This window comes from Vanacampus margaritifer, chromosome 6 (assembly GCF_051991255.1).
Source record: "Vanacampus margaritifer isolate UIUO_Vmar chromosome 6, RoL_Vmar_1.0, whole genome shotgun sequence".
Taxonomy (NCBI): domain Eukaryota; kingdom Metazoa; phylum Chordata; class Actinopteri; order Syngnathiformes; family Syngnathidae; genus Vanacampus; species Vanacampus margaritifer.
The window spans coordinates 17,335,154-17,354,439 of record NC_135437.1 but is presented as its reverse complement, the minus strand read 5'-3'; the positions used below and the strand labels follow the sequence as shown (position 1 = coordinate 17,354,439).

Below are 19,286 nucleotides of genomic sequence, written 5' to 3'. Positions count from 1 at the left end.
TGTTGGACTTGCAGATTGTTTATTATACAGTATAATTATCTGGACAAACATAAGCATTAACAGTAATATCACTTCAATGACAAGCTCCTGTAGTCTGCGACCAAACGTACACACCGAAGCTCCATAAAGTCCTTATCATATAAAGTCGGCCGCTATGAGATTGATACTGTAGAGGGCGCTGTTTCACGCAACAAAAAGGGCCGTGGCTGTGTCGCTCAGGTTTGGAGGGTCAATCTTGTAGTGACGTAACTTTGTCGAACAAATCCGATATGTTGTCTTTGCCCTTGTGAAGTGAGATAGCAAACATTCAACAGTTTGACGGCGTCCGCTCGCATTGTACAGCTTATTAAACAAGGCGGCGGTAGAAAGTCGGAACATTCCATAACCGCTCCGACTTGACGGGCCACTGCCGCGTTAACATACAAGAGTTCACAGATCAGGTTGAGTGGTCTCAAGAAACACCAACATAAAACTTCAAACATCGGTACTACGACTGGGAACTTTTGTCACGTCGTAGCGGGCTGACAGCACGGGGGACCGTTTTGGAAAATCATGGCTGTGTGGAGTCTTCAGGCTTGATTGATTGATGTGTGTGTGTGTGTGTGTGTGGACCCAGGTTGTACGTCGTCACCAAGTAAGCAGCATGCTTGTGTGTGATGGATTACACTAAACCATGTACACTAGTTAACAATATTTTTTTTTCTTTTCTTTTTTTTTTTTCTCTTTTTGACATTTGAGCAACTGTTTGTTAGCATGAACAGCTGACACGGAAGTCTGAGTCAAGTTTTGGCCTGAGGCTTTGCTGAGCACTATCGTGAGCATCTCTTATGGGCACCATAGAACTGAGGAGGGTGCGCGCGCGTGTGTCGGGTGTGTCTTCGTGACAGGAGAAATGTGCGCGCGTGTGTGTGTCAAGTCTTGAATGGTGTTGTAACAACTGGGGCTGTGGAGGAATGATGCACAGAAACACGCATCAACGTCTTCTCTACTGGTGCGCGCATTGCACCCCGGGGCCGTGATGGCCGCCCTCTTCGTCGGAGCTGTCGTTGTAGGCCTCCCTCCTGGCGCCCCCGCCCGACCCTTGACTCCTGTCGAACTCCATCAGCTCCACTTCCTCGGCGTCGGCGGAAATGAGTGGATCCTCGGCGCGGCTGGGCAGCAGGCACTCCAGCTCCTGGAAAGAGCGATTGTTGGTCATTGTTGTCGCTTCAGGAACGCCGTTTCTCAAACGTGACTTACGTTTAGCTTTTCGGGGCTAATCCAGTTGTTGGCGGGGAACTGCACGTCAAACTTAATGTAGAGGTCTCCCTTCTCAAAAGGGTTTCTGTATTGTGGCATTCCTTCGCCCTTAACCACACGAACGCAGCCTGAAGACATACAACGAAATAAGACAATACCCAAAAAAAAAAGCCAATTTGGCTTCAACATTGTTAAAACGACACAATGATAGTTAAAAATAAATTGATCAATTTTCACTTCGCAAAGGCAGTCTTTAATCACCCAATTGCACTTGACAAGTAGCAAATTGGTTTAAGGCAAACACAGAAGCCCTCCATCCTTTGCTGACATCTTTTGTAAGGCTCAAAAAGTATGGAGCAGCATTCCGGAATGTTCAAACACTACAATTCCAGTCAATATTTTTTTTCTCTTTATAATCAATCACCAAATTTCACATCTTACAATATTCCTAATAGGAGTGGGAACGATAAATCGGTTTTTTTTAATGCATCGTTGTTGTATTAAAAAGATTATGAATCAATTAAGCTATTAAAAAATGGTTTTTAATGTTTAAATTAAGAGCTGCCAAAGGATTAAATTTTTTAATCAGATTAATCACATTTTAGAATTCACGATTAATCGCTTAATAAAAAAGCCTTTTTTATCGAGATCCCCTCGTAACTCTGAAATTGATGCATTTTCGGGTCAAGGTAGGCACGCGTACCTGGTTCTATGACTTTGCCAGGTGGGTACTTGACAAGCAGCTGCCGCCCATCCAGATGTGTGACTGTTATCTGGAAGCCACACAGCGCCTCAACAAGGCCAATGCGCTGCACGATGTGAAGGTCGTTGCTTTCCCGGCGGAATTCCTGAGACGGAGAAGAAAACTCATTGAGGCCCTGATTCAATTCCGACCTCATACATTTTTCATTTTCATTCAAGTGTTTTTTTTTTTTTTTTTTTAATTTACATCGTGTTCTTTCTCCTGTAGGACCAGGACAATGTCTCCGGGTTCCACACCCGGCGCTTGGTCGGCTTCCCCAGTGAAGGTGATCTTCTGTCCATGTCTCATGCCTTTGTCCACGTGCACCTCTAGCAGCTTTGTTTCCTTACACACCTTCTGACCTTCACACTTTTTACAGCGATCTTTTTCACTAATAACCTCGCCTGCGCAAACACAAACAAGCGGACCAAGATTTGGAGATTAGTTTTTTGGATCCCCCATGAAATGGTGCGAATTGTTTCCGGTCACATTACCCTCTCCTTTGCAGTCCGTACAGACTGACTGCACCTGTTGGACCATACCAGGGGCCAGCTGCCGAATCACCACCCTCATACCCAGTCCTCTGCATGCCACACACTTCTGCACTGCGCCCGCTTTGCCCCCCTGACTGGATGGCAAATGGAAGAATGTCAGCACTGTCAAATGCTCAGTCTTATTCTAACAGTACAAAACAGTCACCGAAAAAAAAAAAAAAAAAAAAAAAGACTCACCCATTGCAGGTACCACAAAGCACATTCTTGCTCAGCTGGAGTTTAGTAGTTTTACCATTGTAGAGGTCTTCAAGTGAAACTCTGGCAGGGGAAGAAAAACACACAAAAAAAAACACATCAGTATACAATACCACAATGTTGACATTCACGCTTGAAAATGGCAGATCTTCAATAAGCCTAGCTGCCAAGTCATGCGTAGAGAAATTTCAATTAGTCTAACAATAGCTCGAACAATTTGGGAAATGGACAGCTCATGTAAGATAGACGTAAATCTGTAAAAAAAAAAAAAATTGTCCACGATGTGTCACTTTAGAAAGCCCATTTACTTCAGAGGGTGCACCATGTCTTCGCCTCGCCTCCGTCCTCCGTTGCGACCTCTGCTCTGTCCCCCCATGAACCCGAAGAGTCCTCCGCCGAAAATGTGAGAGAAGATATCGTCCATGCCGGGCCCGCCGCCTCCGCCTTCCCGTAGCCCCTGTTCGCCATAGCGGTCGTAGAGCTCTTTCTTCTCCGGGGTTGTCAGTACTTCATATGCAAAACTGATCTCTTTAAACTGGACCACAACATGAAACACACACACACACACACACAAATGGAGAGATTTTTGTTAGTTAGTTGCCATGTCAAAGTTTGGCCATCAAACAAAAATTTACTATAAATAAAATACCTTCATTAAAAAAAATTTTAAATACCAAACTCTTTTGATTCATAAAAAAAAGAAGCAAGGTGTGTTATTTTGAATGTCAAAAGAGCATGTAATTCTAATGTACTCCCAAAAGACAAAATCATTTGTGATGAGACCTTCCATTTTTTTTTGTTAAACATAAAAAATGTGACCAACACAAATTCACAACTTTTCCCCAACTGAGAAATTGCTTGGTCATGACAGGGGTACAAAATAATTTCCGAGGTATTAAATATACCATGGAACACAGTAAAAACAGTCGTCGTGCTAATCATAAGGCACAACAGTGACAATACCAAGAATTGGACGTCCCTCTAAAAATTTATGAAAATAAAAACGGTCAGGGAGGCTGTCAAGAGGCCGACAGCACTGAAGAAACTTCAGCAATTTCTGGCAAGTAATTGCGGCAAAAATCTCCCTTTAAGGATGTGCATAATTGTGGGAAAAAAAAAAGTGATCAAAACACCCCAAATAAAAGATTACATTATTTCCAATTGATAAAAGTGGAGATGCACGATAATGCTATTTCCAACCGATACCAATAAAGCAATAATTTAGAAAGTGACGATGTCAAAACCATTAAGAAAGACGATAATTGTTTGCAAAATTAACTTGAATAGAAATATACATTGAAGTCCTACATGTACAAATACATTGAAACATTGTGTAAAGCACCATGGAAGCGGAATTTTATTGATATTTCTGCTTCAAAGACAAATGGTAAGTCATTTTGAGTTTGCCAAAAGTCATGTTTTAAAAATGCATCAAAAAATTGCGAGGGTAACATTTTGGGGAAACAGTAAAGAAATCCCACACGGGCTTCTGCCATGATGCATCTTTTGTGAACGCGAGGCCACGCGCATTATGATGTCACAAATATGCGACACAAATAAGAGCGGAGAAGGGTTGATGAGTTGGCCACAAACACAACAGATGGACCAACGTGGCATGGCTATTATTAGCGGTGGATTTCTTCATTACCCGGGTTCATTTGTATCACGTCAAATATGTCGATTGATTGCCGATAATTATGGGCCACCGATATTATTGTGCATCCCCAGATAGAAGTTCATATTAATGGTGGTAAAAGTGTAGAAACTACAATTACTATATCCCATCAAAAAAAAAAGGTATTTGAAAAGGAGTGTGAAGACATTTTTGTGTTTTTTGTTAGGACTGAGGGACCAAGCAGCAATGCAAAAACAAACCAACAAAAAAAGCAAGCAAGGGCTATGCTCAAGGGGAAAGCAGTAGCGTTGTCTGTCGGTGTGATTAGCAAAAATGAAATACATCTCCTGCAACCAACTTTTGACTTACGGAATCACCACTGCCCTCAATACAAACGGGAATAATAATTTGAGAAATGACTGTGTTGTAATACTTATACTGCTGGTTGCATGTGTTTGTCTGACTGACTGACTTCCTGTCCTGGGGCATGGTGCCCCAACAGCTGAATGGTTTTCTATTGTCTTATTGGGAAGTTCTGATTATCACAAGTGGTGCAAATATGCTAAGTGGCAGGGAAAAAAAGGCAGTTAGTATTGTTTTGGTTGGGAGATTTTGTAATTAATTTACAATTTCGGAATAAGAAGAGGAATTGCATCATTATCATCATCATCATCAGCCTACCAGTACAATACGGCAGAATGTACACAAGAAAATGAGCTGGCAGTTTTACTACTACCCAATCCATTTTTATCACTTGTACTAGTTAAGAATGTTAAAATCATATTGCATGTACAGTACTTGCTACAGATCCCTATATATGAGCCCTGTGTCAAAGATGTAAACATGTTTTGTTGCCAAGATACAACAGTGAATTCCATTTTTCCTCATTTGAATGGCAGTTTAGAATGGTAAAATGTTACATGCATGTACAGTTAATAACTGCCAAATCATAAATAGAGTTCAAACTTTAAAACAAATGATTTACAGCGGGATTCGTATGCAGTCTATCAACGCGGTTGGTGCCCAGTCATCTTTTTCTTGTATATAAAACCACCGCTGAGCATTTCATACCTTGTCTCCAGCATCCGGGTTCTTGTCGGGATGGTACTCTTTAGCCAATTTGCGGTAGGCCTGTAATAAACCAAGAGGGACACATAAATTGTTAATCTCATGGGAAAGAACAAACCAGAGCCTTGATCTCAAGTCAAGCATCAGCTGTGCATCTAAAAAAGCTATAAGGCATCGACTCGTAGGCCTGCTGTCAAAACCATCAGGACACCAGCAGGGGCATCGCTGCCTTTGACACCTCAAGACATCTTGACATTTAAACTCAAATTAAACCATTCTTCTAATAGTAGGACATCAAAAGAGTATGATAGCATGATTCCTTTAAAAAGATTGTGAAACAACCCATTGACGCATAGAACAGTTGTGTATCGAAATGTTGGGTTAGAAATATAGCAGGTGGTATATGACTGACAGGTTTAAGATTAACTTTCATCAAAGCACACCTAATGGGGAAAAATAAGATTTTATGGCATATTCAAGAGGTGTGCATAAGTGGCATTAGCATAACGGTTAAAGATCATTAAGTAACCATTTTGGACATACCAACCATTACACATTCATGTAGAATTATTTAAGATACACGTGAATTGCTATGCGCGCAGCAATGGAACACGACACATACAATATGTATGGGCACAAAATAATGTTTATTGTAATGGTATATTTAGTTTATGCTTCGTTTACAGGGCTACACGGCGACGACTATTTCCTGAAATGTATCGTCTAATATCCGGTGGGTTACGACACTCGTGGTCACATTAAGTTTTTGTTAACGTTCGGCAGTCACTATGTTTTGAGTGTACAAATGAAATGTGGCATATTCCGAAGATGGGAACGAGATTTGTCGCACCGTCATAGTGGGGAACGCCGTGTATAGTTTGCTTCACAGTTCTCTCGCTTAGTTTACAAGCTACCTAGCGAGCTAGCTACCTAGCTAGCTCATGTTGGCTAAGCAGATTCTAGGCCCATTTTACAGGTGACCTACATCGCCGTCTCATTATTCTCAATTTGCAACGTTCTCACCTTCTTTAGTTCATTTTCGGAGGCCGACGGTGAAACGCCGAGGATGTCGTAGAGTTTCGTGTCCGCGACTTTCGACATGATGCTTGGGAGCCGGCCACCTTCTGCGGACGTTCAGCTGAGTGAGGAAGGAAACAAGCTAAGCCGGCTGCGATCGTCCCGGGTTGCCAGATTCAGACACAAAGTCGTCCAGGGTTGCCAGATTCAGACACAAAATCCCCCTCTCTGACATAGACGCCCCCAACCAGAGCAGTCACATTTCCAGGCGGCGGGCAGAGGGGATTTCTAGAACTTCACACGGGGCCATAATCAGGTTTTATTATTAGCTGTACGTACCATGACGCTCTTTGTGACGCTCGATTGCAGAGGGCAATTGTGTTTGTATGAAGACCACCAGTGGTGGGCAGGCTTAAGACACATTGGCTTGCTCATTAGGTAAACCAATACAAAATAAAAATGCTAAATAACGACAATCCGCTTTTCAAATAATTAATGTATTAATTTTTTGGTCTATTTATTCATTTTGGCTGTTGTCAATCTCTGGTTGGGCGACACGAGCGCACAATTAATTAAGCATTCACTATAACATTCACACCCGTTGACAATTTAGAGAATTTTAATGAACCTAAAGTTTATGTTTTTGGAATGTGGGAAGAATTACATGAGAGCATAGGCCAGTCTCAGCCTGAAGACAACCTAAGGGGGGTATAGCCCTGGAGTCCTGGACTCTATCGCCACAAAATCGATAAACAAGCATTCACACTAACAGCATTTACCTTTCTAAGCAATTTAGAGTATTGAATCGACCTAAATAGTTTTTGTGGCCAATTGCAAGGCAAGTAACAAGAGCAAGCCCACATTCACACCTACCTGAACAGATTTTTGGAGCTGAGAAACTGGTATACACCCTGGACTGGTCGCAATAGTTTGGCCATTCACTGACCAACCCGCTTCTAACATTATACAGTACTAACACGAATACTTTTGCACAGTAATTAAACTTTATAATACCAGCATGATAGATAGATAGTCTAGCTATCTATTATGTAGTAGCTAATCTATTATAGAAAAATAGATTTTGTTCCACAATTTGTTTTTTGTCCGCGTCCCTAAACTCTTCGGCTGAAATAGTGAGAATTGAAAGACACTCCCTTAAGTCATCGCCACAGTATCTATAGAGACCGGGTGGAATAATGCATTCATCATTGGAATTGTGAAATATTTCGGGTCCAATCTTTCTAAAGTATCCCTTGTGTTTGCACTAATTGTAACGTGACTCTAAATTGTTATTTTAAATCCCTCGACTACACGTAACTGCTGACAGCGTCCCCTTCACGCCGTAAATGTCATCGGGCTGATGGTTACACGGGTTGACGGACAGCTGAACTTATGGACTACGTTTTATCTTCTCCGCCATTTTGATCGGTGACACCACCGGTCGTCGTTGATTTCGGCTGGTGTCGGTGCGGTCGACGGCGCTCCAAGACCACCGCGCTCCAGTGGATGGATGGCGAGTGGAGGACACTGCTAGCGTGAAGCTAAAATACGCCACAATTGGAATAGAAGATCCCCGCTATCGGCCGCTGCGGGTGACCTGACAGCCCAAGCTTAGAGGATGACCGAGAACGATGACGACTGAAAGGTAAGCCTTGCTTGTCACATTAAAAATATTTTATTTCAAAAGGAAGTCAAGTGGAAAGTGCTGACGCAGAGCTGAAGGGGCTGACCGAGGAGGTCAGCTAGCTAGCTCGTCACATATAGCACGATAACAAATATAACACATTTATCTTGCCTTTGCAGCCTATGAAATGAATGTCGCTAGTGGAAACCAACAGGGGAAGGTGTTGTAAACGGGAGAAAAGCCAATTGAACTTTAACGCTGTTAATTAAATGAACGGCAATTAAGCTTGTGTCATGGCTGCGTTACATGTCAAGTGACGCTCTTTTGCAACATATTTTACCCCGACAGATCTGTATAACATTTGTGTATTTTGCTAAATCATTGTTGGTGCTATGAAACATTCAAAATCCATACAAAAACTTAAAAACTATTGACCCTCTTGATCACTTTACATTATTAGAACTATACATATTACACATATGTACACTGGGGGAAAAAAATCACGCCTTCCACCCCCTTATAAAATGTCAAATTAAGTATACAATACTGAAATTTCTCAACTTGCTTACACATTTACTAATAAAACAGATTTACTGAGAAATGCAGGCTTGTTGAGTTCTCTTGAATTCTGTTGATTGAATTGCAACAGGTGGATTTACAGATCAATTACACCTTTTGCCGTCTAGTGGAAGACCATTTAATTGTTTCGTCATCGCTGGCAAAGAGATGAAAATGTCTAAATGTTCTATTCTGCTTAACCTGTTAGGAACTTTCCTATCTGAGTGAGATGACCTGAAAGTACTTAAAAAAAAAAGTTATTCCAAAAGGAAGGGTGCCTTGATGCAACCTTTTAACCCACCTTACCCATAATCCTTGATGGCAGCAATATTTACAGCAAAAGGCCACTGATGACGTTTATTGATGCTCTGTGAAGAGATTTGCAAATAAGAAGCAGAGAGGAGAGAAGAAAAGGAATAATATCATGTGGAAAAGAAGCAATGATTATGATTATTCTGCAAAATAAAAACTTATTTTCGAAGCCCACTATAACAAAAAGCGCATATTAAATCACACCATTGAGGGATGAAAAAAAAGTGAAATTATGTAGATTTTTTTTTTTTAATTGTTCACCCTAACCCAAATTCATGTTAGTCAATCATTTCCACAAATATGCAGTGTTGTTTTATAGCGCCAATCACAATACCAAATTCTCTCCATACAGCTAAGATCACGGTTCGCCGCTGACGTCAGCCATGTTTTGGAAATTTGACCTCCACACAGCTTCTCATCTGGAAGCATTACTAGACAAGGAGGATGTCACGCTCGCTGAGCTCATGGATGAGGAAGACGTGCTGCAGGAGTGCAAGGCTCAGAACAGGAGGTCATTATTATTACATCTCCTCTGCCTCCATCGTTGGCATCTGGCTGACTCAACTGACTTTCCTTTTCATTATGGCTTCTCTAGACTCCTCCTGTTCCTTTGCCAGGACCAGTGCATGCAGGAGCTGGTTCGCAAGATTACCACGGAGCCTCCTGCTGGTATAGAGGAGACCAAGCGATTCAAGTATATGCCGTTTATGCTGATGGTTACATACGCATATTGTGCCCAAAATCATGTTCACAAGCACGTGTGTTGTGTTAATTGACAGGTATTCAAATATAGCATGCGAGTTGTTGACAAGTGATGTGGGCGTGATCAACGACAAGCTGGGCAATGAGGAGCCTCTCTTGGAAAGCCTGTATGCCTTCCTGGAGCAGCCCTCCCCTCTCAACCCCCTGCTGTCATCATTCTTCAGTAAGACCATTGGGAACCTCATTGCACGGAAAACTGAGCAGGTAACATCTTTACTCTAATTTGTCAAAGGGTCACAGTACCTTTTAATAGACAGAGATTGGTCTAAGTTAAGTAACTTGCTATTGTGAACAGTGGAACCTACAACCTCAGATGTGTTTACATAAAAAAAAAAAATCTTATAGTCTGTAATGGAATTAATGTAAACGCTAAAGGAAGGCCCCCAAATTCTGTGTCATCGTTACTGGCTGTGTCTTAGAAGTAATTAAAAGCTAAATGACTGGCTTTGGCTGGCATGGTGGTTGCCACTTACGCTTGCAGAACCGCAGTTGACCTTGTGACCTTGGTGTTTCTGACTTGTGTTCAGGTGATTAGTTTCCTGCGGCGGAAGGAGGGATTCCTCGCCTTGGTTCTAAAGCACATCGACACGTCGGCCATGATGGATGTCCTACTGCGACTTATCAGCTGCGTGGAGCCGCCCCCTCTTCGACTGGAGACTCTCGCTGTAAGAGACGAATAAACGTATGGTTTACAAATTGATGGAAACACTAATTTTTTATTTTGTGATTACTGTTTACAGTGGCTGAATGAAGAAAAGCTGGCCCAGAGACTCGTTACCATTATTCATCCGGAGATGGATGAAGAGGTACGTGCTCATTTTAGTCGTTTTGCAGCAACTCGTGAGGATTTCCCTGCCTTAATTGAAAGTAGTGGTACCTTGACTTACAAATTACTTTTAATACCCTGTATGTGGGCAAGGAGAGAGCCACAGTTGCTGATGCATTGGCAGTTAGTTGACTGAGCAAGGACAAACAGTCAAACCTACAAATAAAAAAACATTCACAAGGAGCAGTCAGTCACACTGAACTAAAACCAGGGTTTGTTTTTATTTCGTTAGTTAATTTTGAGTGCAATTTTGGTTATTTTTTATTTTTTAGTGTTTTATTTATTAGATTTTTTTCATATCGAGAGCATTTGTTGAGTGCAAGATAAATAAAAAAAAGTATTGTGTGAAAAAGAAGGAATAATTACCAAATGACTGCTCAAACTTCCATCTTCCACAACAGGAATACCGAAATAAATACATTTAAAATCTACCCTGAAAGTTCATGTATGTAATGAATTGGCAAATGTAAAAATCAGTCTAGCTTTGACATTTACAATTCTGAAAGTCCACGTGTCTGTGTGTTACTTCTGTCAAGAGGCAGTCCAACGCATCCCAGACTTTGTGCGACATCATTCGTTTAAGCAGAGACCAGGCCAATCAGCTTCAGGAGCTGTCCCAGTCTGACCCGTTGCTGACCGTGCTGGAATCGTACGTCACACAGACACAATCGCTCCTGATCGAGCTTTTTTACAAAGATGGTGTCCGTCTCTGTTCTGCAGGCAGGAGTGTGTGGAGCAGCTGCTCCAGAACATGTTCTCAGGAGACCGGACTGAGAGCTGCATTGTCAATGGGATTCAGGTTCTGCTCACTCTGCTGGAAATCAGGAGGCCTGTGTGGGTTGCCAAACCTTTCTCGCTTTTATCAACCTTGGCGATGCTGTGAAATTGCCCAAACTTTCCATTTTGAAGCTTTTCTTCTTTTTTTTCCCGGAACGGCAGCGTGGATGGTGTCATGGACGCTCAGGGGTTTGAGAGAAGTTACACCGTTAACAGCAGCATCCTGTTGGCCATTCAGCCACACCTGCTTCATTTCCACCAGCTACTTCTGGAGCCTCCCAAAGTATGTCAAAGACGCACGAGATGAGAATATTTGGAGGGCTTCGTGAGAGCCTCAGTCTCTTTGATCTCTATCCCACATTTTAGCGAAATCCTATGCTGACTACTTTGGGCGTGCTGGAGGAACCTTTGGGGAACACGCGGCTGCACGTCGCCAGACTCATGGCCTCCCTTTTGTACACCAGCTCCGCCAGCCACGCAGTTATAGCACAGGAACTCTGCCGACTCAATACAATGGACCTGCTTTTGGTGAGAGACGAACCCACACTTTTCATTGTGCGTTGTTGTGTAACAATGACCCAATTGTACTTTCAGAACTCGTTCTTCAAGTACACCTGGAACAACTTCCTGCACCTCCAAGTGGAGCTATGCGTGGCGGCCATCCTGCGGCCTTGTGCCCACGAAATGAGACTCCAGCCAGGTCTCGGCTCTCAAGATGACGTCAAGCCTCCTCAGGATGCGTCGACGGAGGTCGCGGCCACCCAAGACAATTCCGCACATAATTTATTGGTGACGCACGTAGGTGTCTTTATCATGCTGATGGAATCTTTGGTGCTGTTTGACAACTAATCCCCCCAATCCGTTTTCTCAAGTTATTTCAGCATTGCCGCCTTGTGCAGAGAATTCTACTGGCTTGGGAAGAGAATGATAAAAGCCAGTAAGTGTAAGACTGTTGAGGATGCAGGGCTGTTTGTTTGCTACTGTGTGGGACGATCCAAGTGTGGAAATTGTCTGTTTTAGGTCAGAAGGTGGAATGAGGAGAGGCTACATGGGACATCTGACCAGAATCGCCAACACGATTGTCCACAATCTGGAGAAAGGCCCGGTTCACACCCAGATTACTGATCTCATCAGCGGTACGAGTAGGCAGTAATTCATTCACGCCGTCCACGCTATCACTACTTGACTATCACTTAATGCTGCAAAGATGGATAGCGATACTGTATAACGTGTGCGCAAAATGCTAGTTTGTGGCCACAATATACACATTTGTAGCCATGAAAGAGGTATAACATGCATGTAAAATACAATTTACCATTTTTCAACTACCCTCCGGATAATGTTGTGGTTTTTCCTTTTTGGCTGTAGAGCTACCAGATGACTGCAGGGGGCGCTGGGAGACTTTTGTGAACCAGACGCTTTCCGAGACCAACAAGAGAAACACCATAGATCTGGTAAACATGTGCAATACATAACATAGCTTTTAAGATGATAAACTCCCCTACGTTTTGTTTGTGTCTTTTAGGTTGGCAGCGGTAATCCACGGCCATCCTCGGAAGATGACATGGAGAGCCCCTTCCCAAAAGAACTGACACTCCAGCAGGTTTAAGCGCACACGTAAAATATAACGAGTGTCTGCTACGACGCCTTGTAAGCAAACCGTATTTGTGTTTATGCTTCAGGCTTTCTCAGACTATCAAATTCAGCAGATGACGGCCAATTTTGTCGATCAGTTTGGTTTCAACGACGACGAGTTCACCGATCACGACGACGGCATTGGGTGTGTGTGTGCTACAGTGGGCGTGCATGTGGGACTTAAGTCTAATGCTCCTCTCATTGCAGGGCAACGTTTAATCGAATCGCAGAGATTAATATCAACATTGACGCAGGCCAGGACAGTGTGAGTTTAAGAATCACACAGCTTGTTATTAGACGATAAAGTGCTGTTTTTCTGCATTAAAACAAACCGAACCTTTGAGAGTGCTACGTCTACTTTGCAGGCCAATACGGCTTCGTTTGACGCCTGCGCCAAGGAGAGGATTCAAGCCTTTGATGATGACGAAGAGGACATCTGGGATGAGAAAGAATTTAACTATGAAACACAAACCAAGTCAAGGAACAGGTTTGCAGATGTTCTCATCGCAGCCTTAGACACCCTCAACAGTGTCACAACGTGCAGATGTTTATTTGATCCACCCAATCAAGGTTCGGTGGGTCGCAGGCAGCCCAAGGCCAAGCCCCGAGTAAAGCGTGCGATAGATCGGCGACTTCTGACAAAGCAGCCAGCTCAGATTCTGACGAAGGAGAGGAGCTGAAAGACGACCTAGACCCGTTCTCCAGCCAGACGGAGGCCACAAAGAGTGAGATAGCATATGATCATCATACCATTGTTTGGGTCGCTCGGAGGGAATGACAGGCTTTGAGTAAGTGCCTCGTGTTCATTGTTCCTCAGACTCCGGCTGGATTGCAGACTTTGGGGAGGTGAACTCAAAGGCTCCCGCGGCAGGCGGCGGCTTTGCAGCCTGGGATAGTCCCCAGCCCGCCGCCACTGAGACACAGGAGAAGGGCTGGGCCAAGTTTACAGACTTCCAGCCTTTCTGTTGGTGAGCCTGCAAAATGCCTGCTCGTACCCAGCAATACGATCACAGCTGGAAATCTCACAGCTAAATGTCTCCAACCACCACGAGGTTTTGTTTCCGCTCGTTGCCCGCACAACTTGAAGAGACGCAAACCCCTAAATTCAAACTTTAGCAACGTGCAGTTAGTGGCATTTATGAGGAGCAGAACAAGGCCGGGGCGACATTCCAAAAGAGAAACCACCTAAACGTGCTCAGTGAATTTATTCCTCAGTCCAGTTCTACAGGCCCTCTCTCAGGCATCTCATCCAGAACATTCACTGTAAATGAATTAATGGCTATCTGGAGTCGACAGGGTCCCAGTGTAATAATGCCCTCACATGTGAGAAAGGAGAGCCGCACAGTTAGGATGCAATTTTCAAACACTTAATAAATGCTGGGACAATGGTAAAACAAAAACAAACATGCTCACGCATAGGTTGCTGTCAGCCCACGCACCCCACCAAGTCCCGCCTCTTAAAGGCACATGTAAAGTAAAGCTATTACAATACACACAGTATTTAACCATACACATTATATCGTTGCTTGAGTCCATTTTTGTTGTTTGAAAAGTGTGTTCATAGTGTGCGAATGGAGTAAAACTAGGATTAAAAAATGACAATATGTCTTATGTACATCGTCTCAATTACAGATGTTCACCACAAATGTGACTGGAACCCCGCAATCAAAGGGGGTTCACTATGTAGGTATGCATTTTTTTGTTAGTCCAAGGTGTCAGCCGCTGAATGTTTGGATCATGTCGGAAATTAAATTTAGAGCTGGGAATGCAAGGAATGTGACCTCCCGGACTTTCACCCGACTTCTCAAAATGGTTGCGGTGTGTTTGTCATGCTCTCTCTCACTCATGTTTTTGACATAACATCTATCCCCAGTTCTGAAACAGGCCCCCGATGCAGCTCACCTGTGGACTCGGACCTTAGCTCCAAACCAAGTCAGAACCGTAAGATGTGCTTGATTGTTTTTCGTAACGGAAATATAAACATTAAGAGTGGAATTAATCCCTCCATGCTCAATAAATGGGGCTCTCTCATCTTTCCCCTCCAGCCTGCGTGTGGAGCGTATGCGGGGCGAGGAAAGCCCCCCTGGTGGCGTCGGACAGCTCCTCCTCCAGCAGCTCCGACACAGAGGAAGATGAAAGCAAGACGGGGCCCGCGACCACCGAGACCATCAACACCGGCGACGGCAAGGAGACCATCCGGCTCACCGTGGACGCCAAGAACGAGCGTGCCGTGTTCAGCAGGTACGAGAAACGTGCTCACCGACCAATACTTTAGCTTCAAGAAGCTACAGACTGCAGCGGATTAGTTTCAGTCCTCACGTAGCCTTCATTTGAGTCACTGACAGTTTATTCTATCTCCAATCTACTGTTTCTCACACCGATCGTCCCTCCTTTATCCCTCAAAGCTTTTCCCTCTCCCTCCCTCTTCTCTTTGTTACTGTTCTGATATCACCCCCACCTGTTTCTTCCCACCTGTTTCACCCTCCCCCACCCTCAGAGTATTCAGACCAGCCACTAGACGGTATGTGAAGCGTGTGATGGTTTTCTGATGTTTATATGAGAGAAAAAAAAAATCTTAGCAAAAAGACTTGTTGCTTGTTGTCTTGAACAAGGATGCGTGTGATGATCAAGACTAATTCATCAGTGGACTGCACTAACCACTACATACCCTTACATTAGCTTAGCGAGTTCCTATTCCCAAGACCAGTCCAGCATTAACACATCCATAAATAGCAAAAGGAGTTGTCTGTGGTCTCACATGTGAGCAACAGATGTTTGCAATAATGACATATCTAGTGCATCATTTCCTATTAAACATCCAGCGAGTGTCTTTTCTGTGGAGCGAGCAAGTGGGGAAGGTCCCCGTTTTACCACATTGCATGCTTTGAACAAAAAAACTCTTTTCAGTCCAAGTCAATGCATTAGCACGCGACTAACTAACAAATACTCCCACCCCTTTTACAAGCATGCACAATTTGATCCTTGTTTGGGCTGCGCAGCCGGGCACAGTCAACAGCAGATAACGACAGTGTGCTTTTAACCAGGATGTGCAACCAATGTTTGTTTTCTCTCTGGTGGGAGCTCGTGTGACTAACTCTCATTTTCTCCTCTTTGCCAAGACCACTGTTTTTTTGTTTGTTTCTTTTGAAGTCACGCAGAGAAGACGGCAGAGGACAAAGGGAAAGGAAATGAGGCGGAGGCGGAATCTGGAAGGAAACACGGAGACTGTCCCAGTCCAGCTAAGACCAGTCCTACACAGCAGCCTGCTGCTGTCACACAGTAAGTACTGTCTATGTTGAGTTACTTCCTCAAATTGGATCTAGGGGTGTTTCCTCAAATAGCAGCTGGGGGTGTACGTTTACTCAACTGCAGGGAATTCTCAGGCATTTAAAGAGGAAAGGTATTTTCAAAAAAAAAAAAAAGGTATTTGTTCCCTCAACTGCAATGAGTGGAGTCTTTAAAGTGGAAGTCAACCTTAAACAATTCTTGATAATAATATGTTATATATAACCTCACTAGTCTAAACATGACATTCTGATTATTACATTTGTGAAATATGAGTTAAGAAGCGAAATCCAGCCTTTTTTTGTCATCATAGGGGGCGGCCATATTGCCACTTACTGTCGACTGAAGATGACATCAGTGTTGCGGAGGGCTCCGGCAACACCTAATCAAAGCTCACCTGTTTTCTGAAGCTGAGCTGTGATTGGCTGTTACCTGAGACCTGAGCAACATTGATGTCATTTTCAGTCAACAGCATGTGGCAAAATGCCCCCTGAGATGGATAAAAAAAAATGGCTGGATTTTGCTGCTCAACTCATATTACACTAACCCCAAATTAACCAGAATGCCATATTTAGACTAGTGAGGCTGCATAGAAAGGACATATTGTCAATTTTTTTGGGGGGGGTTGACCGTAAACATCAGCTTTACAGATGCCAGGCAGTGTGTGTCATACTATGACATCTACTGCAACACACAGTGGAGGTAACTAAAATCAACTATTCTGAGGAGAGTGAAAGAAGGCATCCAATTAATTAAGGTGCGGCATTCAATGCCACCAAATGAGGAAATGTCACACATACTCAGAATGTTTATTTTAGGGTAGAGAAAGAATAACAATTATGGCTCGCCTCCATTCTCTCCATTATTTCCCTGCACTTTAACATCTCTCTTGTCACACATCACGGAGCCCAATGCTGTTTTATTGCTTCTAGTCGCACTCAACTGTAAACCTTTCTTTTTTTTTTGTTTTGTCAATTTGTTTTACAGAGAGAAGCAGCCCTCTGCCAACGGGCCGGCCTAACCACATCATCATCATCATCATCAACGGCGACCCTTCCACATGCAGCCACGCCGTTCTATGATTTCTCTTAGCAGCCATGTTTGTCAGCCCAGTGGCACACTTGCATTCGGGGCTAGAGAAGCATGAGGTTACACATTAATGATCTGACCTAGACAAAAACAACAGTCGGGGGAGGCTTATCTCGCTCATGAATCGGAGCCCGGAGCGAGTTTTGCAGCATTTGACTGTTGACACTTCAAACACACAACAAAACAATTTTTTCAGCTCAGCATTTATGTGTATTATTTTTATTTATTTATTTATTTAACTTTTATTTAGCTGGTTTCTCAATCTCGTTGAGATTAAGATTTCAAGAGAGACCTAGTCAAGACAGGCAGCACCAAAAAAAAAAAAAGTTACAAAAATACAAAGTGTAAGGAAAGCTGTATGAGCATTTAGTCCATATCCTTGATATCCAGCTTAAGTAAATGGAAACCCCGCTCAAAAACATGACTAATAAATAACAGTGCCATTAGTGTGCCCTAATTGGTTTACTTGAAAGTAGGTATCAAGGATATGGTGACAGGCAAATATTTTCAACATAATGATCATACCTGATCGGGCGTATCGGAAAAATGGAGAATCAATCTCTGTTCTGGTTTAAATGTGTGTACGTGTGAGAGAGAGTGTGAGCTCTGTCCGACGTGCAGAGGTTACTCAGGTCCGAGGAGAGGTATGTCCGATACAAAAAGAAAGCACACACACACACACACACACACACAGTGTTATTAAAAATAAAATAAAAATCCTCCAAAAAGACACAGATGTGCATGTTCCCATTCATACCTCTTCCTCCTCGGAACTGTCAGTGTACTATTGTGATCTTTGCACCTGTATTAGGTTGTGGCTACTCTTGGTAATGAACGTAATATAAATGTATAATATACACATATAATCATCTATTTTTTTGAACAAACGATGGAAAAAATGAACATGTATGTGTTTTTGTGTCGTTGAAATGAGGCAATAATGATGTTTTGGTATTCCAGCATCAGTTCCAGAGGAAGGCGTGTGTGTGTGTGTGTGTGTGTGTGTAGTCTTCCATATCATTCCGCTAATATCTTTATAGCGCATTAGGCAACCAGCTGGAAAGTGAGACAAATAAACAGACAAAAATAAAAGTAGGTACCAAGCGTGTTTCCTCACACAGTGGCCAGGGGCGTTTGTTTACTTCATTGCAGACTGTGTGAAGCGTCTATTCAGGATAAGGCGTTTATTTACCTTTCCATTTGTCTCTTAGGGATGGTGGGGACTTGAGTTACACATTGTCTCTGTGGAATTATTTGCAGGTAGCACATTGCTCTAGTGGTTAGCATGTCTGCCTCACAGGGTTCAAACATCGGCTCAGGCCCTCGCTGTGTGGAGTTGGTGTGTTCTCCCCACACTTCACCAAACACTCTGATTTCCTCCCACATTCCAAAAAGATGCACGTTAGGTTCAGTGAAGACTACATTGTCCGTAAATGTGACTGCTTGTTTGTCTATATTAGCTGAATCTGATTCACAAGCATTTTATTTTATTTTATAAAGGCTCCATTAGACTGTAGATTGGCACTCATGTAAAGTACATGTTTGATTAAGTTTTGCTTTCTGCCAAAGCCATTGAGTATTCCCAGCATCTTTTTTTGGCAGCCATTAAAATCCAAAGCAGCGGTGAGGTTTTTTTTCCCCCTTAATGAATGTGATGCTTTTATTTGTTCCATGTATGAAGTGCATAACAAAAAAAAATCAGGTTTCAGGGAGGAGTAAAATGGGGATTTTTGACCGCTGAATTATGAGATGAGATGTGACGGTAATGGCGCGATGCTTTGTAGGAATGGCAAGGTGTGTGTGGTAGGAAATAAAGTGTTGTGAAATGCCTTTCTTTGTCAGAAACTGATGCTAGTGTGTGTGTTTTTTTTAAAGCAATGTGTCTGTTACTTGCTGTCACTTTAGCTTGTAAATTCATATATGAACTTAATAAATATGTCAAAAGAAATGCGAGTCAGTATATGTGTGAGTGTGTGAGAGGCCTACTC

At 43.0% G+C, this 19,286-nt stretch overlaps 2 protein-coding genes across 6 annotated transcripts; one reads left to right on the top strand and one right to left on the bottom strand.

Moving 5' to 3' along the window:
- Positions 1-2: 2 nt before the first annotated feature.
- dnaja2b (DnaJ heat shock protein family (Hsp40) member A2b) lies at positions 3-10,309 on the bottom strand. 4 transcript variants are annotated; one of them, XM_077569645.1, is made up of 11 exons: positions 10,160-10,309; positions 8,914-8,980; positions 6,437-6,551; positions 5,417-5,476; positions 3,039-3,265; positions 2,713-2,793; positions 2,476-2,609; positions 2,189-2,385; positions 1,943-2,087; positions 1,240-1,367; positions 3-1,174 (listed from the first exon to the last, which is right to left on the bottom strand). In XM_077569645.1, the coding sequence occupies exons 3-11, from the start codon at positions 6,512-6,514 to the stop codon at positions 986-988; spliced, it is 1,239 nt and encodes a 412-aa protein (XP_077425771.1). In that variant the 5' UTR covers positions 6,515-6,551; positions 8,914-8,980; positions 10,160-10,309; the 3' UTR covers positions 3-985. The 4 variants fall into 4 exon arrangements, with proteins under 4 accessions (XP_077425771.1, XP_077425772.1, XP_077425775.1 ...); XM_077569646.1 differs by having other exon boundaries at positions 8,919-8,980; XM_077569649.1 differs by lacking the exon at positions 6,437-6,551.
- Positions 9,292-19,128, top strand: ppp6r2b (protein phosphatase 6, regulatory subunit 2b). 2 transcript variants are annotated; one of them, XM_077569641.1, is made up of 23 exons: positions 9,292-9,435; positions 9,520-9,618; positions 9,704-9,890; positions 10,214-10,351; positions 10,427-10,492; positions 11,049-11,161; positions 11,233-11,346; positions 11,452-11,572; positions 11,656-11,817; positions 11,884-12,087; positions 12,162-12,226; positions 12,310-12,425; positions 12,658-12,743; positions 12,815-12,892; positions 12,972-13,069; positions 13,132-13,189; positions 13,290-13,411; positions 13,495-13,649; positions 13,742-13,892; positions 14,798-14,865; positions 14,970-15,165; positions 16,075-16,203; positions 17,197-19,128. In XM_077569641.1, the coding sequence occupies exons 1-23, from the start codon at positions 9,308-9,310 to the stop codon at positions 17,228-17,230; spliced, it is 2,688 nt and encodes an 895-aa protein (XP_077425767.1). In that variant the 5' UTR covers positions 9,292-9,307; the 3' UTR covers positions 17,231-19,128. The 2 variants fall into 2 exon arrangements, with proteins under 2 accessions (XP_077425767.1, XP_077425766.1); XM_077569640.1 differs by having other exon boundaries at positions 11,656-12,087.
- Positions 19,129-19,286: the final 158 nt, after the last annotated feature.

Coding starts and splice junctions, on each gene's coding strand:
- ppp6r2b (XM_077569640.1), top strand. CDS start 9,308: ATGTTTTGGAAATTTGACCTCCACACAGCTTCTCATCTGGAAGCATTA. Junction 12,088..12,161: donor ATAATTTATTGGTGACGCAC/GTAGGTGTCTTT, acceptor CGTTTTCTCAAG/TTATTTCAGCATTGCCGCCT. Junction 13,412..13,494: donor CAAACCAAGTCAAGGAACAG/GTTTGCAGATGT, acceptor CACCCAATCAAG/GTTCGGTGGGTCGCAGGCAG.
- dnaja2b (XM_077569645.1), bottom strand. CDS start 6,514: ATGTCGAAAGTCGCGGACACGAAACTCTACGACATCCTCGGCGTTTCA. Junction 2,088..2,188: donor TACAGGAGAAAGAACACGAT/GTAAATTAAAAA, acceptor TCTCCGTCTCAG/GAATTCCGCCGGGAAAGCAA. Junction 1,368..1,942: donor TGGCAAAGTCATAGAACCAG/GTACGCGTGCCT, acceptor GTATGTCTTCAG/GCTGCGTTCGTGTGGTTAAG.